The sequence below is a fragment of the Trachinotus anak genome, unplaced genomic scaffold (genome assembly GCF_046630095.1).
Source record: "Trachinotus anak isolate AG129_WGS33_773 ecotype Australia unplaced genomic scaffold, CSIRO_AGI_Tana_v1 ptg000015l, whole genome shotgun sequence".
Taxonomy (NCBI): domain Eukaryota; kingdom Metazoa; phylum Chordata; class Actinopteri; order Carangiformes; family Carangidae; genus Trachinotus; species Trachinotus anak.
The window spans coordinates 4,588,327-4,613,118 of NW_027273866.1; the positions used below are offsets into that span (position 1 = coordinate 4,588,327).

The 24,792-nt window shown below is 39.5% G+C and overlaps 1 protein-coding gene across 4 annotated transcripts; it reads right to left on the bottom strand.

Annotated features, from left to right (window-relative positions):
* Positions 1 to 5,078: 5,078 nt before the first annotated feature.
* grhl1 (grainyhead-like transcription factor 1) lies at positions 5,079 to 22,400 on the bottom strand. 4 transcript variants are annotated; one of them, XM_071498471.1, is made up of 17 exons: positions 21,614 to 21,906; positions 21,433 to 21,509; positions 19,724 to 19,913; positions 19,342 to 19,415; positions 18,673 to 18,806; positions 18,349 to 18,584; positions 17,606 to 17,688; positions 17,064 to 17,217; positions 16,829 to 16,940; positions 16,285 to 16,379; positions 13,878 to 14,121; positions 13,051 to 13,178; positions 10,192 to 10,220; positions 9,820 to 9,905; positions 7,753 to 7,838; positions 7,222 to 7,286; positions 5,079 to 6,534 (listed from the first exon to the last, which is right to left on the bottom strand). In XM_071498471.1, the coding sequence occupies exons 3-17, from the start codon at positions 19,787 to 19,789 to the stop codon at positions 6,420 to 6,422; spliced, it is 1,707 nt and encodes a 568-aa protein (XP_071354572.1). In that variant the 5' UTR covers positions 19,790 to 19,913; positions 21,433 to 21,509; positions 21,614 to 21,906; the 3' UTR covers positions 5,079 to 6,419. The 4 variants fall into 4 exon arrangements, with proteins under 4 accessions (XP_071354572.1, XP_071354570.1, XP_071354573.1 ...); XM_071498469.1 differs by lacking the exons at positions 21,433 to 21,509; positions 21,614 to 21,906 and adding an exon at positions 22,223 to 22,400; XM_071498472.1 differs by lacking the exons at positions 21,433 to 21,509; positions 21,614 to 21,906 and adding an exon at positions 21,934 to 22,193.
* Positions 22,401 to 24,792: the final 2,392 nt, after the last annotated feature.

Genomic DNA, 24,792 nt, shown 5'->3' on the forward strand with positions numbered 1-24,792 from the left:
CACCTGGAGGTGTTATCTGACTTGAGCCAGAGGGTGTTGTGATCTGCTTGTCACTGGCTTCGGGGGAATTGTGCGGACACAGTCCCAGGTACTGGGAGTTCAGCATATCTAAAGCTCTTCTCAGACATTCAGCATGAGCCACCATGTATGTGATGGCCAAACAGGGCTTTTGATGGCCACAGATGCAAAGGAGTTTACCTCCTGTGAAACGTCCTTCTCAACTAGTGCTGTCAGCTTTTCAGGACTCTCACATTTTCTTCTGACTGACCTTTATCTCACTGTGCCTTAGGATCATAGTCCTTCTGTCTGCCAGCCTGCTGCTTATGCTCAGTTCTGCCATCCATCACCAGTGGTCTCTCCATTCAGCCACTCATTGCCTGCCTGTCTTAGTCACCACTCCAGCCCTGTTTTCCTCCATCACAGATTCACCACTCAGCCATTTATTGCCTGCTAGCCTCTCATTCTTCATCTATCCATCCTCTGCCATGCCGCAATCTCTCTTTTGCTATAAATTCAGTTCAGCCTTCGCCCTTTAGTCTGTGTGCTGCTCTTGGATCTTTAAAGAACTGTTATTACAGATGGTTGCAGATAGAACTTAAATGCAAAGACTTTCTAGGTGCTGATACTGAAGCTGCTTGAGAGCTGGCAGCTCATCCCTCATGAGTTAATGAAATTAATGAATAACAAACCAGAGCCATTCAACAGGATCCATTTCCCCAACTAAATAAAGTGTGAATTAGGATGTAAATTTGTAAGATCAGTAATTATGCCAGTTCATAGGTGCCAGCTCTGCCTTACAGTATAATGGTCATTTTGTTGGAGATACAGATTAGACAGATAGGCAATGTCAATATCAATGTAAAGTTAAAAGAAATGCTTTTAACTGTACCTTTTATCCACACCCCTTGATGAATGCGAGCTGGCACAGTCTGCAGATCACCTGTGTGCACTTCTGAGTTCACCAGTTCAGAATTTCAATAGAAACAAGTGCATTTTTTTCCAAGACAAACTAAAACCTACATTTTCTATGGTAAATAGTAAGCAGATGTGCCCTTACGTTTTTTTTCTGCCCTTGCCAAATTATCTCAGGCTGTCAGTATGCTCCTGTAAATGGACTCTGTCAGTTTCATTAGCACATTAACAGAGTGTGTGTGGGGCGGCTGATGGCAAGAGGTTGAATAATAAATGAGAAATCAAGAAATGTTCTTAACCTCATGAGATTCTTGCTCTGTGTTGAAGAGTTTAGTTTTTTTAAACAATTCATTTTGTAATGCAAAAAATGTTTAGAATATGAATTATTTAATGACAAGCATAGGTGTGATGGCTGAATGACTGACCCTCAGATTAGAAGGGGGTCTCCACTCAATATTATACTTATGTTGACTTTTAGTCGTATTAGCAGTCTGTGTGCCACATAGCACAAGTATGGAAGAACAGTATAAAGTCGTACTGTAACTGTGTGGGTACTGTAGGGGTGTATCTATTTTCAATGCTAAATTGAAGTGCTATTTTTAGTACCTACACACTGAATCACAGAGGCATGATAAAAAGGCATTTCATCCTGTTATGTCACCAATTTCACACATGGTGAGTGGATAACTTCACAGTAGGAGGATTTTTTTTTTTGCTCTGTAAAAAAAGTGCGGGTCTACAACATTGCTGTGAGTCATCCGAAAAATACTGGAACATACTGACTCAAACTGGGACAGTGCAGACTTGTTTTATCCATGTGATTAAGAACTGAAGTTGAAAGTCTAGTTTGCCGCAGTAAAATGTAAGAAAATTCATTTTTGAAATTTAGGAAATTCACTGTCAATATATGAGTACTGCTTAAACCAGTCTCATACTTATTTGAATATGAACTTTGAAGGAGATATTACCATGAAACTATATGTGCAAAAGTTTATCCGGACCCCAGCCTGACAACGGAACAGAACATATCTCAGAGGAAATTTGAGAAGGATTACAGTGCTGCAGGAAGAATGTGTTAGGTTTGCTTAAAGTACAAACCCAAGTAGGGCTGCACTTGGGATGTTTGAACAGTATCAAAGTAGGTCACTTGTGGTCTGGTCTGCCAAGGGTACACTACACTGTCATCAGTGTGCAACTTGAGAGAGCAGAACTTAAACTGGTTAACCATTTAACCTCAGAAAAGTCAATGATGTCAAGATCTCGATAGCAGTGACATTAAATATGAGTCATTTGTTTTGACTGAACATACTGTGACTCATTCCAGCTAAGAAAATTGAGTGAATTTCCACGTCTAGGAACTTAAAAGAAGTTGTTTCACAGAGATGTAGACTTAATACTACTTAACACAAGACTGCAGACAAGTAAAATCTGCAATTAGGAAAAAAATCATTTACAACTTTACCTAAGGTTAATATTCCATGGTATATTTTGCAGCTTACTACCAGCTATGTGAAATGAAGCAACAGTCAATACACCATAACCAGTATATGAAGAGCTTAACTTTAGAAAAACTAGAAAGAAATGAAGAGATTCCAAGATAATCACTGAGTGAAAAAAATGAAAGAGGTCCAAGCTATATTTTTAAAAATAAAAAGTGAAAAAGAAAAAAATAGTATGCCACAGTTGTGGCCACACAATTTGATCGATCTCTGGGAAGTGCAGGATAAAAACACCACATTATGATCTTTTCTCAAAAAGCATGTTATCAAAAAAGTCTTGAAACTCACTAGACTCATACTTATACTTACTCATAATTATACTATATGTTAATTTTTTTTTTAGGGACAAAAATATATTACATGGTACAAGTTCAAATGTACCTATGTATGTAGGGATTCCAGGTATTAGCCCCAGTGTAAAGCATACTCAAGAGTGCTGTAGTCTTATGACATGCATGGAACCCTAACCCTACAAAATTTGTTGAAAAAAATAAGACAAAGAAACAAATAAACACACATTTGCAGTGACCTAGTCTACACAGTGATGCTATGAAAAACATCAAGTACCACCATATTTTATAACCCATTTTTGTATTTATAAGTCCTAAAGAAACCACACACACAAACAAAAGAAAAGGCTGTATCTCGACAAATGTATCTCGACAAAAAGCAGACAAAATTAACAGAGACAGTTGAATTTATGTATTTTATTATACCTTTACAGTCACCACTCAGTCAGTTGGACTTGTTCAGTTTCCATCCAATTCCAATTTGTATATATTACATTTGCATAAACAGTTAACAGGAACATATGACGTAAAACAAAAAAGGGACACCATATGTCTGGTTTGTGAACCTGGCCAGCTCCTTGACCTCAGTAAGACTCCTCTGTCCAGATGATAGAAGCTGCATCTTGACACCAACCATGACTTTTACACAGGACGTGTCAAGTATGGACAAGGGGTATGAGAGAGAGAGTGAAAGAGAGACAGACCAGATGGCCTTGCACTTTATGACCATAAGGCAGCACTACAACGTTGGCGTGGCTGGTTAGTTAAATTATAACTAAATGAGTCTTCAGGCCTCGCTGCACCTGTATGCTTGAACCTTTACATGGTGTCGTCTTTTATGATTCTGCCTGAGCTATCACAGCGCTTCTGCAGCCATATGTAATGTAACTGTATCTAGTGTCCTCTGGGCAGAGGTGATCATGCTAATTAGTACATCATAAGTCCAACAGCTGACAATTACAATCACCACACCAAGCATATTCCACTCACTGTAAAACCCACTGCAAAAACAGCATGAGAGCAAAGTGGGCTGTCTTGTTGCGTATCTTAACAGTTGAGATAAAGGAGCTATTGAAGTTTTTGCTATAACTAAGTTAGCCAGTTAGTGCTCGCAGCTGTTTACTTACCAGTCTAGTTCAGCATCAAACTTCATTGCTTTACTTACCAACAGATCGGCGGTGGAAGGCAACGCCAATGTTAACTAACTCTTGTTTTGCTTCTATTTCCATCACCTCTTCTCTAGCATGCTAATCAGCTTTCCTGATGGACTTTCTCGTCACTTTCATAACAAAACCTTAAAATAGTTTTTTAAAGAGACTAAGTTCACACATTAAGCAGGACATTTCCTACAAATGCAACCGACTGTCATTTTTTAAAATCTATTTTTTAATGTGTAGCCTGTACTTCTACAAATACATCATATTATATAGTGTTGGCAGCTAAATGCTAATTTCAGCATGTTAACAACCTCACAATAATAGTGCTAACATGCTGATGTCTAGCAGGTGTAATGTTTACCATGTTCATAATCTTAGTTGAGAATGTGAGCCTGCTAACATTTGATAAGTAGCACTAGATACAAAGTATAGTTAAGGCTGATGAGAATACCATTAGTTTCGCAGGTATTTGATCATAAACCAACATATTTGTTCTTCTTTAAAAAAAAAAAAAAAAAAAAAAAAAAAAAAAAAAACAGATCAGAATGTCTTTAGTTTTGCAGGTATTTGTCATAAAACCAACTATTTAAATTTAAATTTTGACATGAAGATGGGAATCACCAAAGAAATTAGAAGTCATCTTGAGGGCAACATTTATGCCTGTACCAAATTTCATGCCAAATAGTTGTCTGTGTATGTCACTCAAAACCACAAATGTGAACTTAATGGTGGAACAGAAGGAAAAGTCAGGGGACCACCAAGGTCATGAGGATTCATCGTCTGGGAAAATCTTAACAAACTTTGACGACAATCCATTGGGTAGTCACTGAGATATTTCGGTTTGGACCAAAGTAGTGGACTAAGAAAAATGGAAAAATGGGAGTATACTTTAATCAAAGAGTGTATGTAGAAATTTGTGGCCAGGTTTCCGACAGAGCAGCCTCTCTGCTCCAGTCTGTCCAGTCACGCCTGTTTCCTGTCCACAGGGTTAGAATTGATGCCCAGACATCTGTTCCTGTGGACAGACGCAGAAAACACTGGCACTGGCACAATTAATCTCTGCTGCAGCTCAACACCTCAACCACTGACAGACCTACAATTCTTTTATTAAACCAACTCATGTCTGTAGTTTACAAATCCATCGTAAGGTGAATGGTGAAATGGCTGAAATTGAATACTTTGAGAGAAGATGAGTAAGAAAAATTCTCTGACAACAGAAATGACAGCTACAGGGGAGCTTTTATTAGGCACTTTGTACAACAAATCTTTTACAAAAAAAAAGAGAAAAACATCAATTAAAAACATGTTAATAACTTTTTATACCTTGACATAGAATGTTAGAATAACTTTATATAAAAAAAGAAAAAAACATTATATTATTAAGAATAATAAAAATTTGAGTAAATATGGTTAAAAAAAAAAAAAAGACCCACATCCATTCTCTTAATAAATATATACACAATAAGTACTGCAATACAAAAGAAGGGATCATCTAGATCCTTTTTATAGTGTATATATACAAAATTTCCTTTAAAAAAAAATCTGTTTTATCAATTGATATGCATTATATACTGTAGTTATGGCAATCGAGGAATTTCTTTTCTGAATGTGTCAAAACCTAAACATCATATTGCACCTCCAGAGCAGTCTTATTTAAACTGTCCAAGACATTAATTTACCTATTTTACCATCATTCAGAAAACTAGTCTACAAGGGAAGGGAAGCTGTATTGTAGAATTATTATCAATATTTTTAGTAACTGTTTAATACTTACTTACAAAGAGGCCATTATTTAGATTGATCTGAGGAAAAATATCTTTTGAGCAATTTCATTCACAAACAGTGTGTAACCTATGCTAAAAATATACCACAAACATTTACAATATTCTAGCCTAACTGTATGATGGTTGAAGTTTTACACACTAAATACTGCCATCTTGTTTAGCATTAATACACTGAACCACTGAGGCTCCATCAGAAATTTGCTGTCTTCATATTGTGCACTAAATTCCCACCTTTATAGATTGTACTCATCAGTGCTAAGGCTTTAGGAAGGGAAAAAGTTGTTTCTCCTGATAAAAGTCAAATATATGAGAAATATTGCTGCTTGCATAGAATGAGGTATAGCAGCTCCACAATCGCTTGGGACATCTCAAACAAAATTTACAAAAAAAAAACAAAACAAAAAAAAAAAAAAGGCACTCAGATTTGAGGTCCAACTCATATTCTCAGTAAATACAAAACTAAGGTTTTTTAACAATTAAATGTGTCCTCACTTGTTAATTCTCATGCAAACAAAACATCTTGAAATAAAGTAAAATGTATATCTTACATATCTAATCAACATTGTTGTCTCTTAAGAGCTCTGGCTTTTTAAATACCTCCACTGGGACATTGTGTTTTAAAATCTGTTTGACACTGAACAGCACACAGACAACATGATTTCAATGTCAGATCAGGTCCATAATCACTGCATGGCTAGTTGTGTAAACCACTATTCCTAATGGCTCAATTTGTCCACCACCCCTCTGTTCAGGATGATGTCACCTCCCCAGGTCCAATCAGATTTCAGTGAGGGTGAGTTTGTACATGCCACCCAACTCCTCCATGGTAATCTGGAAGGTGTCTTCGTTGGAGTAGTGTTTGATGATGTTGTCATCCATGTGGACTAGAATACTGTTTTAAAACAGATATGGGTGTTAGTGTCTTGTCTACAACTTCCGCATCCCAAAAAAAACTATTATATGTATGCTTTTCTTTGTATGCTGATTTTAATCTCTGCACAGTAAATATGAAGCCACATCCAGCAGACAGTTAGCTTAGCTTAGCACAAATAGTGGAAACTGGGGGGAAACAGCCTGAAAAACTAGACATAATATGTTATAGTGAGTTTTCAAGATGCTGGGTGGAGCTATCTCTGGACAGAGAATTGATCAATCACCTTAATAGACTGCTATTAAGGTGATCTCAGTTAATTCTGTATGAGTCTATCCCTATAGCTCATGATTGGTTGCTGTACATCACTGCAGCTAGTTTGATTGCTGGTGGTCAATTAAGTCATAAATTACTAAATAGAAGTATGTTTGAATGTTTAAATTGGGTAAATGTCAGTTTTGTGTTTGACCTCCTTTAAGAAGGGCCGACTGACATTCTTAATATTTGTATTTTGAAGGTAAACTAAATTCAGCTACAAGTTCATCTGCATTTTTTAGGTAAAACTGTGTCAGCAAGCCCCTGAGGAAATTCCTGCTGAAGGAGAATAAATACCTGAGGTAAAGGTAAAAGATGGAATATAAAGTCACTTATGACAGGCTCTCACAAAGTTTCAGATACAGGGTGTATATGTTAATAACTGATACTCACCCTTTCTTGCACTTCTTATACACATTTCCAACCTTATCCAAAGGCAACTCATACTTCTCTGAAATCTGGATGAGGAAAAATACAAATCAGTGTAAAATTCTTGAAAGAAACATAAAAACATGAGCACAGATTATGCATATTATGGCTCTCCATAATTAGGATACATGACTCTTACTCCACTCCCTCATCTTCTTCTCTCTCCCCAGGATGCCTCTACCTCCTCTCCACAACTTTTTCCCCTCTCCCTCCCCTCCATTAGCCCCTTTTGCCCCCTCTCTTGACTTTGTTGTCCCCCGTGTCCCTTTTTAACCCCCACACACCCTCTCTATGTCTCTTTCCCCAATCCATTCCTTGTTCTAATTGTTCCTGACATTATTCTGGGGTCCTGTCACAGGTCATTTCTCTTGGCATAGTCGCTTAAACACACAAGAGAGAGCTGGGTGTCAAGCTGCAGTGTGCGTTGCTAAGACCACCAATGTAAAACAAGAACATTAAGTGCAATACAAGCCATTACCAGCACAATAAACTTACAGCTTCCATCAGGCCTTTCAACGTGGGATTCTTCAGCATGAGGGCATCAAACACCTCCTCTGTTTCTTTGCGCACGTACAGCAGGACTGTGTGGTGGAAAGAGAAAGAGGAGGCAGATGGGTGTCAAAGCAAAGCAATTATGGATTGGACACAAATGTAAACCCAAATCTGACCTCAGACGACAGTCACATGCAAACATAAAGCACATATTTGCATCAGGCTGTACTTATTAACTGCTAGTCTGGTACATTTGTGTGAGGTTGAGGGTTTGTGGCTTTAGTACATCCCCGACTTTATTTCTAAGTAGCAAAGCTCACGCACATGCACACATACTGTATGTTTAGCAGTAGTAGTACATTTGCAGATATATAGGCTAATGCACCAGACTGTTTTAAATACTCCCCCTGCCAGACTGCATGGGCATTCATCCAAACTTATCAAAGAAGTGGCACGGTGCCCAGTAAAGCACACCTAGGAAGCACATTTATCATACAACACTGGTATGATTGTAAGGAGACACACACAGAATGACGGAGCCACCTCTCATTCACTACACCCAGTCTTCTCAAAATAGATCTCGCTCTAAATAGATTTTCTCATATTGTTTTCCAACCTGTTTGCAGGAACTTGTGATATTTTTGGTCTCTAAATAAGATTTTGTGTTATTTAGACTTCCTCTGTTTTCAAGTAGGCCTCCATTTAAAAATGTAATTATGCGTACAGGAGTTTTCACTAGTTGGATCCACTTCTGCATAGGGACTAAAACCAAGTAAGACAGAGGTGAAATAGAATAAAGCGACTGTATGGTGATGTCTGGCCTTATACGGCTGTTGTACTGCTATTGGCCACAGTTCTGCTTTGCTCACTGTGGTCCACAGCAGCCATGGATAACTTCATTTGAGACAGACGTCATTTCAAGGAGGCTGTACAACAGATGATTGACAGACCTCCAGAGATACCACCCAAACCATCGCAAGGTTGCCAATTCTCTAGCTAGAAAAACATGACAGCTATTGTGAGAAGGTTACAAATCTTCATTTTAACTATTTTTTGTTCAATTTAAGGTGACAACTCAACCACGCTTTTTGCTGAATCATGCTTCATTATATATCTAAATCAACTATAGCTCCAAGTTTAAGGAAGTTACAGCATCATCTAAACCAGTGGTTCCCAACTTTTTTTGCTTGCAACTCCTTAAAATGACGCCATGTTCACTTGCAACCTCTCATCAAAGGCTATGGCCTTTGTGGACAAGAGTTGTGAGCAGTTCAAAGACCACAGAAGTGATTCTTTTGCTTCTGAGATTGTTTATTTGAAGGACTTTTAGAGGCTTTGAGAGGTTCAATTACAGCACATTAAAAGCACAAATAGAGAGAAAATCTGGAAAAATACACAGTATTTTCAGCAATAGATGTATCTGGTGACACCTCATTTCTTGGGACACCCCGACACATCCCCATTTGGTTTGTTACACATATGATTTGGTTTCTATCGATTCTATGTGGATGGTTTCCAGACTAAAGTCCTGCAGACTAAAACTTAGCTTACAAGACCTAGTCTGGGTTACTGAAGCTATTGAGTATATGCAAATGTATTCACACAGAATCAGTGTGAAACAGGTTTTAAAAGATCAAGGTGAGGCCTAACGGTTTAAAACTTTCCTCTTCTAGCTACAAGACATTTTACAGAATTTATTTATATATTCAGTATTGGAAAGAAGCCTTATATGCCTATGAATAGGATATGGGGTAAAGGGCACAGGCTTGTTTGCATGTGTGTGTGTGCACGTAGTGATCAGTGGTATTTTGTTGGGTGAGTGGAGGCCTCAGACACGTGTGTGTGTTTTGAAAGACCTGGAATAATCACATGGCCTAGAAAGGGAAGGTGGATATACACACACCCATGACACGCACACACTGATTTAGCCCCAGAGAAGAGCATCATTCTCATACCCCTGACCGGCATGTGAACAGTCGCGGCACTACACTGCAGCAGCAAAACACACACACACACACACACTCACACACACACACACACACACACACACAACAAAAACACATTTAGTACCTTTCTTTGGTTCCTCCACTCTCGCCACCTTGTTTGGGGGTGAACCGAACTCATCATCACTGAAGGGTAATCTCTTCATGCCCGAGCTGCAGTGAACAAACACACACACAAACACACACATAAATCACTGCTTAAATGCCCTTTATGACCTGCTAACAGCCTATTAAACACACACAAGCACACACACACACACACACACACACACACACACAGACACGTATGCACTCAAAGCCCACGGGCATTTCTTAGAAACAACATATGTATTCGTGTATGCCCTTTACTTGGAAGGGTGTCAAAGGTCCTCTCGGTTCAAAACTACTAAAAAGAAAGTGTGAAAAGAACAAGGGTGAAATTGGGGATTCATGAACTCACCTGTCCTCTCCATCTTCTGCTGCGAAAGGCTGCAAAAAAAAAAACAGAGGCATAAATTTACTCAATTGGAACTTATAGGAAAAAAAACAAAACAGCAACTATACTATATCTCTGAAATGAGACTTTTTAATGATGTCTGCCATTGATTTGTATAATAATAACTGTCTTTAAAATGCACCAAAATCTGACTTTAATCAGCAGTATATTCTGCAATGGAAGTGCATGCATAAAATGTACTACTTTGCAACTGCTGCAGTTCAGGCTCATTATGTTGGCGGCTAAATCAGTCAACCAGTCCAAAGGCAAAGTCAACAGCCACGTCCAAAAAGTTTCCTTTGTTGACCCATTTATTCTTCCTTTATCACCGAGAACTGCGCCTGGTCAACATACACCAGCTAATCAGCAGTAGAGTTGCATATATGAAGCAAAGCCTGCACAGCTACAGCTGGAGCAATGCTGATCAAAGTGCAGGTCTGAACCCTGACAGGAGGTCACAGGTGTTTTTTCTTTTTTTTGAGGGGGGGGGGGGCACGTTTTCTGTTATTTTTCCTGTGAAATACAGAATACTTTTAAATACAGTCGTGTTACAACTTACAACAACTACAACTTCTCCTTCTTGGTTAAGACTTCTATCTAATAAAATGTCAGAAAATTGTGAAAAATGCTTGTTATAGTTTCAACAGTCCAAACCCCAAAGATTCTGATTTTGTATGACAAAGAAAAGCATTAAATCCTCACACTGAGAGGAATTTCTTGACTGAAAAAATTAAATTATCCAAATAGTTGAAAATAAATTTTGTGTTGATTGACTAATCAATCAATGCTGAAATACACCTTATGTTCAATTTTTTATTTTCTAATTGAGCAGATAAATAAACTAAAATGAAAAAAATCAGTTAAAAATCAGTTAAATAGTTTTTAACTCTGCTGCTCTGCATATCAGTTATATGATATATGATATATATATCACATCCTCTCTTAAGGGGCTCTATTTATTTATTAAATAAATCAAGGAGGTTATGAAACCCATTTCATAATTTCAACATTATTTTCCATGAGGCCAACCAAAAAATTGTTTCGTTAATTCTTAGAAAAGTATGTTTTTAAACTTTCCTGGAAAGCTTCCATTTTTTGGAGCCTTTTGCCCTGTGTCTGTATTGATTACAGGCATTGCTGTTAATAGAATTCTATTCTGAGTTGGACTCGGTAAACTCAGAGTTTATCGGAAACAGATAGCACGTCTGCAGACATTTCAGTCAGGTTCAATGTCACTGGCAAAACCAAAAATAACCTCCTGTCTGTACCCCAGCTGTACTGCTAGGAAATTAAACTTAGCGAGAATGAGGAAAAGGGAGAAAGGGGACTTTTTGTTACTTGTGCTCAGCTGGGGTTGCTGATAATTTGACCAGCAGGGGGCACTTAAAGTTCAGAAATAGTGACATTTCTCAATGGGTGAATCTTTCAGTGTCGACATTTTCACCATAAATAAAGTGGTTCATTGTACAAGTCCTCTCACAGAAAACATGGAAAGTGCCTGAAATACGCAAATGACCAAAAAAACTACTGCATGCAGGCCAGGTGCACACTCCTCTGTAAGCGTCATGTGACGTGTTCATCCTAACTGAAGCAAAGCTCAGGGTCCATTCACAGGACCAACCAGCTACTGCTGGTTGACACTGATAAAAACCTGACAAGCTGCACGCATGCTCCAGCCTTTTTGTACCTGCCAACTGTCTTTTCTACCCTTAGAGAGTGCTGCATGGGAGACATATTTAGAGGTTAGCATCACCCTGGTTCCCTTTACAAAAAGCCACTTAATTTTTCCATTGGCTTTTGGGTTATAAGAAAAAGTTAAGCAGATAGCTCTGTGACAAACAGAAGTTTACATTCAGCAAGATAATCTTTACAAATAAACACCACTTTTATGATTTTTGAGGCCTAGGTACAATCGCCAGAGGTAAAAATCTCATGTTAGGCTATAAACCAATGACACCACCATTGCATGACTTCATTGTCACCAACACCAACTTAAAATTGACTTAGTGAACTTACCTCCTCTACAAAAGCCTTTCCTCTTAGAAAGGCAATAATAGTTTGCAGTATAAACACAACAAGGCTGTGAAGGGGGACTGGCGAATGGATTGGTTTTCATGTTGAACGTGATGACATTTAATGTCTATGACAGCCTTTATAGTGTCATTTAGCCACTTGTTAGCAACCATCTTTCTTAAGATACTTAAAAGCTAAAAAAAAAAAAAAAAAAATCATGAATGGGGAAATTACTTATGTAATTTATGTTGTAGAATAACACATAAAAATGTCTTGAGCTTATTTCAGTCATCTAACCAAAAACCCATTCATCCCTGCAACACTCAGCACAGTATATATATATATATCTGGACATCTCCTCTGCTACAAATAGTATCCACACATCAGTAACAAAACTGCAGTCCTCTCTCTGTCTTTGAATCTACCTACTTCCTTTGCCTCTGGGCATACGCATAGGTAGTATGTTCTGAACCCCCTGGTTTGTTTTGAATCACTAGTAAATGATTCATCTTGTGAGTAAGCATTCTGAAATACAGCCATCAGTATGTGGGACTGCTATCAGAGCTGGAAACTAGAACTCTCTGTTCTTGCCAACTAGCAAGCAAGCAGGTCACCTCGACCCAGCTGGCTGAAGAGTGGGTGGAAGCTCAAAAACAAACTGTTTATGGACCACCTAAGGTGCTACGAGTGGTACATGACTGTAGCAAAAAACATGTAAGTTCCCAGAAATTATACACAAGACTGGTGACTGTGTGCTATACTAAACAATACTGGTGGTTTTGGAGATTTGTGTCTGTGGTTGGCACTCACATGGCGCTGGAACGTAGAGAAGTGAATGTCAGGAATGAAGAGCACAGGCTGTGTCTCAAGGTCGCTCATCATCTTGAAGATGGTCACATCATTGCGTTTCTGGAGGATGGGAACCTTGACATCCACAACTGGAAGAGAAAAAGGTCACAACAGAAAGAAGTTTAATGAGTCTTCACGTAGAGGGACGTTTTAAATCTTCAAACCTGCATTAATGTATTCGTTTGGCCACTTGGGGGCACCACAACAAGCTGCAAACACAAAAATGACAGACCATCAGCTTCTAAAGTTGCCACAGTGAACATGTTAGCAAAAAAATTATCGTCACTTACACATCCAGCATATGTGGAGTAACATTAACATTTATGGAGAGTTGTATATAAGTCCAATATTTACTCTGCTTTTAGCTCCGCTTTGGTTTCCAGTAACTTCCAGTAAAGGGAAATATCTTGCTCTTTATCTGCTAAAAGCACCACTATGTTCACCAGTTAGTTGCTAATTTTCCATGTCTGCTATGTGATGCTTAGCAGGTAGTGTGCAGTAGGCTTATCAGAGGTTTTATGCTGAAAACAGCATACACATAGTGATTTCACCAATTGTTCACGTAAAAATATTGATCAGTGCAGCTTTAAGATGAAAAAAGTTAATCTTAAATGACTTGGTGAGAAAGCGAGCTGGGGTTTCAGCTACAGCTATTGTTGCGTTGATATATGTTATTTCTAACGAGAATAAATGCATATCAGAGTGAAAAGAACCTAGATCAAATAACGACAGTTTCAGTCCCTTCTTTGTTCTTATTACACAAGGTAAAATACTTCTGAATTACTCACAGGACAGGCTAGCGTTGATGTCGGCCACCTTCCCTTTCCGGCGGGACTGCTTCCTCTCCTCATCTCGGATCTTCCTCTCCGCTCCCTTGTCACAGAAGACTTTGATCTGGCAGTAGGCACGGTGGATGGGCTTGTTGCTGCGGTTGTTGTAGCTGTAGGTGTCGATCTGCAGGTTCAGAGGAAGACCCTTCACCCCCTTCTGAGAGGAGAAGTCTGTGCTCAGGCAGTTGACAGAGATGAAGATCTGTGGAGAGAGGATAGAGGAAGAAAACAGGACAAATAAGATGAAGAAGTTGGGAACAACAAAGAGAAAAAAGGCCAACTTCACATGTAAAGATTTGGTGCAATTAAAAACAAAACATTTGAAGTCAACAGCAACTGAAGTGATACTCTCATCCTTTAAATCATAAAGAAACAGAACCTCCCACTTTTCATCATCCACATTGGCGCCACTGTCATAGTGGAGGCCTTTCAGCAGCAGAGGCCTAAACGGTGCATTCAGTGTTCTGTGTTGCCCTCTATTGATCGACTTTAGTCATCACAGGCTATAATTTTTCTAGTCATAATTTTTCCTTTGTCCCGCTGGTTCCCATGTTGAAAACAGGTTATCATTATGTCAACAAAATACGCTAACAGACTGTTAGACCACTGATGGAGAGGACCTCAGGTCTAAGCAGCAGAGATAAATTATATTAGAAATTATTTTTTATATTATAAAAAGGTTAAAAAAAAAAATTACATTTGATTTACAAGCATACACTGACATTCAATGAAATTGCACAAAATTAGCTGGGCTAAAACCACTTTGGATGTAAATACATTTACTGTATTTTAGTTTTACTTCTTGCGTTTCTGCATTATTTGTGCATGTTAACAGCAAAACAAATTTTTATGACGTTGACCTGTTCTATAATAATATTTGGACTGATTGTCACTTAAGAGTTGCAGAGTTGGAGTTTTATTATGCGTAATTTTTCATGTATTTTGTGTTTCTGGCATCTTCAATTTGCTAAAAGGATGAAATGATAAGTCAGACTTATAGCTGGGTTTGTGCTAAACAAAGACAAAAAATAATGCATAGACTGTCACACGTTTTTTGTGATGATTCCAGTAAATTGCCCCAGAGTAGGTAAACATAAAGGAGGGGCTGCCCTGCCCCTTGCAAATACATGTGGTATATACTGCAGGGTAATCACCCCAAGGGCAAGCCACACATACACACATGTCTTCACCAGTCATTTAACAACACACTGATGAGATGCTAAAACAACTTGGCGGGTGGTGCTTCCAAAAATACACACACGGTGAAGTCATGAGCACACACAAGGATGAACATCCTATGGATACAGGCCTCGAGTCATGAGACAGTTGGACCCACATCCTGGTGTGTGTGTGTGTGTGTGTGTGTGTGTGTGTGTGTGCGTGTGTGTATGTGTGTATTTGTGTCCATGTGAGAGAGGTTAGTTGCATTTGACTTCATTTATTTTAAGTGTTTCCTACAGAGAGCACGAGGCTGGAGATGAGCCAAGGCACCATGTTGTCTCTTTGTCTGTTTGTTAGCCTGACAAGCGTCATCCATCTCAGCCTGATGGTGAAACCGTGCCAGAGAGCAACATGAGGGTCAAACCCAACCAAAAAAAATCAAGAGTGGAAGAGCGGACTGGAGCTCCACCTTTCTGTCACCTGTTGGATGGGATTTTATTTGTTAAATGACAAATCCTCGTCCCCCCCTGCTGTGTTTCCTCATTCCTGCACCCTTTGTTGCTCCTGTCTGGTGTATGCAGAAATACCTTAACGTTCAGCTCCACAATAGGGGTGACGGGCAGGTTGGACGAGTCAAGAATGTATGCGCAGAGTGCAGGAAATTTCACACACACACCTCCTTGCCTCTACGCAATCTCACTAAACACACAAGAGGAGTGGCGATGACCACATGACAGCATCCTCACTCTTCTGTTTAGGCCCCTATTTTCTTTAAACGACCGTTTTGGAGGATCACAATGAACAACGTGGATGATGATCACAAACAAAGGGGTGTCAACACCTGAAACCTTAATTCTGGTCTGCGGCAAAAACCACACAGGACCTTAAAAGAGATAAGCAGTCTATTTTTGGCTTAGGGTTTGATGTGAAAAGTTCAAAGCTCATATTAAGAGTTCAAGATAAGGAAGTATACAGAAACCATGGATCACCAGTGACCCTGTGAACCAAACATTGTACTTGTTTTTACATGAACACCGCAGCAGGAACAGCAGCATTTGCACACACATCTAATTCTGGAGTTAGTCCAAATCTGCCACGTCAAAGATGTTAGAAGCAGCCTTGTGATTGGTAGATGGAATCGATCAGTTGTATATCTGTGAAGTTGCGTGTATTGGGTGTGTACAAGTGTCTTTCGTTGTCTTACTTTGGCCTCCTCATTGGTGTCCCAGGTGAAGGAAATGGCATTGTAGGAAATCTCCTCGATGTTGCCGATGGTGTTGAAGCTCTCCTTGTAATCAGCTGTAACAACCAACAAGTAATTAGTGACAAAATATGCTGTAAAGTGAGATGTAAAACCAGAATTAGAAACATGTTAATGTACAAAAATACAATTAAAAACAAAAATGAACAAATGGAAAAACACTTTAGCAAGTCAGAAAAGTTAAGAAGAAAACTGAGGTATTAACTCCTGCAGACTTAATCCCTAGCACTTAACTGTGCAGACACAGGATGATTAATCAGCCTGTTCCATGTTAAAACTAAACTCCTAAACACCCCAGCTGTCAGCCAATCAGTGCCCCAGGATGAATCACTGACTCATGTAAGTCATAAAAATTGCACTAACAGTGTCTCAGACATTGCACGGGAGAGTTTTAAGTTGAGTCTTACTTGCAGCTCTCCTGTCTTGTCAAACAGGCAACATCTCTTAAACTTAACTGACTGTTAAATCAAAAAACAGATGTTCTTACCGATGTCGAGACACCTCTGTTTGGCTGTGTGCTGTCTGGAGTGCCAGTACTTCCAGTGTTTCAGCTGATCATCTCTGCACTTCTCCTCTCCAAACACCACCATCACTACACTCTGGAAATGATATAACACACACAATGACAAATATATATGTTATAATAACATTTAGCCTGTGATAACAGCCGATAAACAAAAGTTGTTACTTGTTTCAGGTGTATTTTTATTGCTCTTTCTTACCCTGACTTTGGTGATGGGTTGATGCATGCCTTTATTGTCAATCTCCCTGAGGGTGATCGGGTAGAACTGGCCCTTGTTGAGGTACGTCATTGTCCCATCACCTGTCTTCTGACGCAGAGACTTGGATGCCTCCAGAGTGTACTCAAAATTATTCCTAACAGGCAGGAAAATAAAGGTGGAATCTAGTAAAGACATGTTTTACACTAAAAACTGTACTTAGAAATGGATATCTCTGCATTTATATTGAGAGAATGTCAAATAATTCAAGTTTGACTCAAGACAGAAATAAAACAGTAGGTGAAACTTAAAAGGGCCTGCTATATATAGCTGCTGCAGGTAAATCGTGACCTAAAATCAGCGTGGTGTCAAAGCAGAGCCAGATAACACCCGTGTGTGCAGACTCTCGTCTTTCACACGGAGAGGAGTCTGGTGTCTCCCCAGTGACTGCGATGAATGAGGCCTTTTCTGCGGTGTTGTGTAAAGAGCTGAATGGCGGTGTGGCGGTGGAAGTCGGACGGGAGGCCGGCAGCAGCACGACTTACCCTGGCATGGTGTTAAATTGAGTGTAGTCCTCGGGCGTCATGGAGGCCATACGTAACTGGAGATCTCCTGGGAAGGAAAACACCTGCAACACACAAAGGAAACAGATAAAGTAAGGTTCAGAGTATGAACTAAGAAACAACAAAAAGAGGATGCTGAACGACTGCTTCACTTTGATTTTAAATGATTTGTTTTAATTGGCTCTTCCTATAATTTACCAGAGGAATAATTGACATTTTAATGCAGTGCCCTTTAGGGAATTCCCTCTCTTTTGTTCGCCACTTATCACAGTTTGTGTAGGTTTTGTTAAATCATTCTTCCCCTTTATCTCCCTTTCTTTTTGTTAAAAATGCCTCTATATTCTGTTGCTACCCCCCCCCCCCAAACCTCCTCCTCCTGTACTGGAGTTTTGTTGGGTTAAGTTTTCCTAAGGTAATTCGCCTCCAGGTTAAAAAAGAGAAAGAGGAGAGAGAAAGGGATTTGGCTATTGTAGGAGAAAAGTACAGCACTTTATTGTGTTGGTGAGACAATGACATAATAACATACTAGCCGCTATTTTGGCATGTTCAAATAAAACCAGGGAAGACTGAGCCCACCGCTGGCTCCATGGGATCAGGTGAATATCCTATTGTCTGATGGAAAGGTTCTGAGAGAAGAGAGGAAAGTGAAGGAGAGGAGGGGGAGGAGGGGAGGTTGTAGGGAGAGCAGCAGCAGGGTTTAGAAAGAGGGGGATCGAAACACTCACCTCCTGGGAACCATCCTTGAAACTCTCGGAGAAGGTGGAGTCGGGGGGCGTGCGGGACTGAGTGCTGGGGCTGAACTGGACTGCGTTGTGGGCGAGCTGGCGGTCGAAGACGCCCACATGGCTGTCGGTTTCGGCGCAGTTGTTTGGCACGGTCACTGAGAAGCCGTGGGTGGGCACCTCTGTCTTGACGGGCGGGTAGTTTGGCACGGCAGCAATGGAAACTGTAACGGTCGTGTCTGAAAGGACAAAAATCAGCAAACTGATGATCAAGTTTACTGCTTTTAAGCTGCTTACGCCTGTGCACATTATTGAGTGTGAACAGACCTGGTGAGGGGAACTGGGCCCTCTTGTCCTGGGCCAGCTGAAGAATATTGAAGGGCCCCTTCAGGACCTGGATCCTGTTCTCCATACTGGCTTCCTGGAGTTGAGCAACAGTGTGTCCAGCCTGGATCTGGTGTCTGCAACAAGCAAACAAAGGAAAACACCACATATGTAGTATTGGATTAAAAGTCTTATCCAGCTTGTTATTTTTATCTTGTAAAAAATCATGATATTCATCTATACATCCTGAAGTCACTGATTGATTAACGAACCATTTACTGTAAATTTAAAAGCTCTAGATTCTTCCAATCCTATTGGAGATTTTACATTTTTACATCTGATATATTTAACTCTGTAACAGTTTTTAATTCTTTTTTATCACTTGATTGTTGAGCTCAATGAGACTGAAATCTTACGAACTCTCTGTTAACTAAAGAACAAAACTAGTTGAATTCTTAAATAAATGGGTTCAAGCTTGAACAGGGTGGTTTCCTTGGAGAGCTCAGCTCGGTAAATGAGCGCTCTGTACATGCAAATCCACTCACAAAATTCAGAGAATGTTAAAGAGCTTGAAAATCTCCATTCCCTTCGTGCCGTGGTTCCCCTCTGCTGTGCTTTTATTTTTATTGGGGAGGGGAGGGGGGTTGGTATTAGGAGAGGTCTGTCACTCGCCTTTTGTTGGGATCCACATCAGAGACCAGGGCTTCTGGCTTGCTCTGGGGTATTGTTCTCTTTTCCCTGGGCACCTGTATGGGAAGGGTAAACACAGCCGCTCAGCGTCTGACCACATCACATCCAACAACTCGGGTCATCCTGCTCTCTATATGGCCAGCTAGATCAGTTACATGACATAGGCTGTGCCTCACAGATGTTGCTTAATGGTCGGCTGTCAGTATGAATGTTGATCATATCGGTAAAGCCTGAAAGGATTTGTAACATAAGATGGTCCACTTCTGATTGCTCCTGAATCCACCTCAAATTTATGATGAAAAGAAACTTGAAAAATCTTTTCCTGTGTGATCATGAAAGTAATTTTCTAAGGTTTCCCTGATACCTTATAGTAGTCGTAAAGCAGGCCGAGAGCTGCAGCGCTGTCCTCGTCTCCGTTAATGCTCATCATGGCCTTGGTGGCGGCTGTCAGCGGGTTCTCCAGAAACGATTTCCAGGCTTCGTCTTCTGTGGTGAAGGAGCGACGCTGGCCGCCATAACTTGGGTCATTCTGGAGAACCAGGACCGCACGCTTACTGTGGGAGGGCAGAGTTCATAAGATACTGATGTTCATGCTTCTGTTAATGCAGAGATTAGCTCATGCGATGTCATTTAAAACTCCTAATCATGTGATATTTTCAAAAAAGTGAGTTGATGTAAACAATTGAGGGATTATTATTAATATTTGTGTGGACACGACTCTATGTAGCCTATAGGCTTTTCTTAAGCATTCAGCAAACGAAATGATTTCACAATGCCAAGACCTACAATCACAGCCTCATTCAAAACAGACAAACAGGTTATGAGGCAAAGATCAACCATGAAGATGCTCTTTATCTGAGAGACCTGTTGTTCAGGATTTTCCATTATTGTGCAACAAATCTCAGCCATCGAACCACTGAAGTGTCTCAAGAAAAAGATGCTCTACAGGCTCGTCCTGTGAGGCGACTCTGGTTCGGGGATCGCTCATTGGCTGAGGAGCTAACCGCAAGTGACGTATCTGACCCTGCTACATTCCTGTGCTTTAACAGCGCCATGCTACTGTTTTTGTAAGAGAACCTGTTTGTGGAAAATAATCATGAGTTCTTATGAGCAGTTACTGCCGCCTGCGTCTCCCTCCTTTTCTTCCTCTTCCGTCTTGTGAGGCCTTGAGAGTCGCTGCTTTGTAAACAGGACAGACTAATAAGAACACACCAGTTTGTATTTTTCTGTCTCAGTTGCGTATAATCTTCTTAATTATTACTTCACACTCACAGAACTCAGGTAAATGCCACGCATTTAAATAGAAATGACAATACAGCACTCCGTTTCAGTATGTAAGAAAATATTGAACATTTCAAGTGTGAAGTTGCCTGTTTGGACTAAATCTAAATGTTTGCTCAGCTTCTGTTTACTTAGACGTGTTAGGCCTAATGACTAGAACAAAGTAAAGTCATTAGTCAAGCTTCTGTTCTCAAAGTTTCATCTAGATCATGAGTGCTTTGTCATTCTTTGGAAAATACACAACCCTACAATACATTCTCAATCATCCACCTGTAGATTTTCTGCCACAACAAAGTCATTGTGATAAGGTGTAAACGGACTGGCTCAGTTTCCATGTTGAGTATCTACAACAAATACAGCTTTTTTTCCCCTCAATGGTCAAACCAAAGTGATAATTAGTAATCCTATATCTAATTGTGCCAGTCATAAACTGCAATCTGATAAGATCCATTATTTACTGGCAATAAAACGCTAAGGAAATGTAATCCATTACTACAACAACAACAACAACAACAACAACAACAACAAAAAACATTTGATTGTTTTACAGGAAGATATTAAATTAGATTTCACTTGCAGGAAATAACGTCAGTAAGGCAGCATGAATTCACAGACATCTGTTATGTTTAATGTACATGAAGCATGAAAAAACACAACTGTATCAACATTTAGATATGTATGCATTTATCTATGCTTTTTTTTTTTTTTTTTTTCACCCATAAATTTAACAAAACATTTGAGTCATGTAGAGTAAAATCCACTAAAACCTCTTATAGCCCTGTGCTTGCTTACATTGTCTGTGTCAGTAGTCGGGCCAACGCCTAACAGGTGTACAGTTTCACTCCCCTCAAAGGTCTCCTTGTCATTACCTTAAAAAACATAGACTATACACTAATCATCTTTCACCACATGAAAAATATATATCTTTTTATATATAGTGAATTACTTAGCGCGATGCATATATATATTCTACCTGTGTATATTAGAAAATCACCTCCGGAGACCGTTTTCTTTAGCTGAGGGCTCCCTGCTGAGGTCCATGTTTATTCCTGAACAAACATCATTAAGACTATCCACATGAACTGTTAGAGCTTCAAGCAAAATCAAACACTAAACCGCCCAACGCCATCACGGGACAGTTTTTATTCTAACAGGCGCCTCTGCTCGCACAGCAGGTGGAGATACACCTGTACAGGCTTGAACATGACAGGTGAAATAAGCGGAGTTACACAATGGTAAACTGTGAGATATTATCACTTTCCCCCCTGGCAGCCAGACTTAGAGTAAACTTACCCTTCCTAAGCAGACACAATAATCCTAAAATAATGCTTAAGTTCAAGACAGATACCACAACAAATCTTAAAATATCAGGCAGCAGCTGCGGGTCAGAGGTGGACCACAGTGTGACCGCGGCTTTTTAAAATCCGTCTGTGCCGTGAACGCAACAAAAAAAAAAAGTGCAAAAAGAGAAGGGGGCAAAAAAAAAAAAAATCCACAAAAAAAAACATTTAGAACCAGTATTAAGAGGTTATTGTGACAACCTCCTTGTGCAGGCTAAAAGTGGAGAGTCAGGACAACTTACTTGTCATGCTCCTGTGACATCTCGGTCGGTCGAACTGGACTTTCTAGTTGGTACTGAAAATCCGATCCGTCTTCTTTACCGTGGAAAACACTGGATGAGGGCCGCGGCAACAAACAAGGTCTCCCCTACTGAGAGAACGGGTTTTGTCGGCTTTTCTCGCTTTTTTGGGGCAATGCTGAGAAATTGAGGCCGGTTTTACCTGTGACAGGGACGCGGATTGGATTACAGGTGGACTCGGGGGCGGGGCCACACTGTCAATTACCCTCGCTGAGACCGTGATTGGCTCCCCGTGGCTGCCTACCTGGGCTGGAGTAGGACACTCACGGTGAACCAGTGGAAGAACAGAGTTTAACGGATGTGATTTTATCATTATGGGTTAATCACGGAGGTTGGGGAAGGGAACTTTAATCGAGTTAAAAAATAAAAATAAAAAAATTTTAAAAAACAAGTAAACAACATACAAAGCAGTACAAGCTGATTAAAGAATTAAAAGGAGAGAAAATAAAAATCGAGGATGCACCAGTGTCACAACTCAGTCACAACAGATGCCGTGTCTGGGGCAGATAAATGTATGTCTGGAGAAACATATTTGCACACACAACCCAGGGGGTGTGTGCTGGTTAAAGACCGGGAAGAGCAAGGAGCAGCTAATCACTGCAGCCTTTATGGGCAGATCATGTGTGTTGAGTGAGAGTGCTTCACGTTCAGTAGTTTGTATGAATGGACTGATGATTGCTGTAATGTTACTTTAGCCCTGCCTCCCCAAGAAAATCAAATAAAATAAAAATGATCATACTTTTTTTTTTTTTAAATGGGTATCTGCAAATACCAATAATTGATCAGATTGTGTTCGCCCTAAATGTAATTTCTGTAAACCTCAATGTGTACAACTCATTGCAGTCATTTTTAGGTAATTTAGGTGAGGCCAGAGATCTGCGGCCCTGAAGACTGACTCAGGTTATACTGACATGAACAAAGAAGCTGTTTTAAAGGATAGATTCACACTTTTTCAAGTCTTAAAGCAATAGTCATATATGCACACTGAAACAGTAATCACGTCTTCTGGCTGTACTGGACACTGAAAGATCCCATAATAACATCTTTCACAGATTCACAGTGCATCCAAAAGCTGATCTGATCTTAATATGAGGTTTCAGCAGTTCGTCTCATCCTCAAGAGTTGCAGCCTTTTCGGTTAAAGATTCCAAGACAGACTTAAAGAATTGTGAAACTGTCCTGGCAATAAATAATGCAGATGTGCTAATGCAGATCATTTATGTAAAGGCAGAGACCCAGTCTGCTTAAAAAGGTCAGTTTTGGCACCGGTATCAGAGTCCTAGATTGGTGCATCACCAAGGCCATGAATATGTTATACATCGTTATAGAGATTTGCAGTGTTTGTGGTGATAAACAAAGACCCTATAGTGACTCAATTGCACATATAGTAGCGCCTTTATGGTTACAATAGTATGTATCAATTTGAATCTAATTAGTGAAACAAATGATGAGCAGCTCAGAAAAAAATGGAAATTTCAACTTACACAATTCATTACAAAGGAACATTGTGTCATATGGTCAAAAGCTTAAACTACTAAATATACCTTATGTAAGTTTAAGTTGGTTTTTCATGAGGATCGTAAACAATCATATTGTATATATTATTGTATATTTTGACATTTGAAGTGGGAGCAGCTATGTTTTTGTGAGCCTAATAATTTAATTTAAAAAAATCAACAAAATGAATCAAAACAAAATAAGATCTAATTCATAGAAATCTGTAAATCAAGTTTATTTTAGTTCTCTTCTGTCCATTTATTTTTTCTTTATATATTTAATAGCCTTTCTATCTCTTATTGTTGTTATTAGCCTAGTTAATGTGATTTAATGTGATTTTTGGGAAAGATTTTCTTTACTTTAAATTCATGTATAGCTGAGTGTGTCTTATATTTTATAATAAGTGTAGTGTAATATACCAACACCAAGTGAAACGTAAATAGGTAAATAGTTAGGTGAGTTTTTCCTCTCCTCTCCCATATGCCAGGAAGATACCACAAAACTGGGTCCTAAAATCTTGTTTCAGGTGGCCACTCATGCAAACTGATGATAAGATGTAACATGGTTGTGGGCCAGTTTTCCCTCCTGTGTAAGTAAAGTAAACCTTCCTCATAACTTCATGAAGACATACTCCTCCTGTGTCACTAATGATAGTTGTTGTTTACGTTCTCCTGGAGGAGAGATTACCATCAGTCTGCACAGCTGCATGTAAGAAGCAGGCAAATTAGTCCCTGAAACCACCAGAATCACCAAAAGCATGCAAATGAACTGATTAAATAGCATGCAGCCAAATCAGGTACCACTCTTAACAGTTCCCAATTTGCAGCAAGCGGCATGAAACATAAATCCAAGAATGGAAGTCTGGTATAGAAATATCTATCTGTCCATCTATTTGTCATCTATCTATCATCTATCTATCTATCTATGTGAGCCTGTCCAGCCTGTAGGTCATCTGTGCAGCAGCTTATGTATTATGATTCAGGTTGGACGACTTGTTGATCTATCTATTATATAATT

Coding starts and splice junctions, on each gene's coding strand:
- grhl1 (XM_071498469.1), bottom strand. CDS start 22,242: ATGTCACAGGAGCATGACAA. Junction 19,416..19,723: donor TGCTTTACGACTACTATAAG/GTATCAGGGAAA, acceptor CTTCCCATACAG/GTGCCCAGGGAAAAGAGAAC. Junction 6,535..7,221: donor TATAAGAAGTGCAAGAAAGG/GTGAGTATCAGT, acceptor GTTTTAAAACAG/TATTCTAGTCCACATGGATG.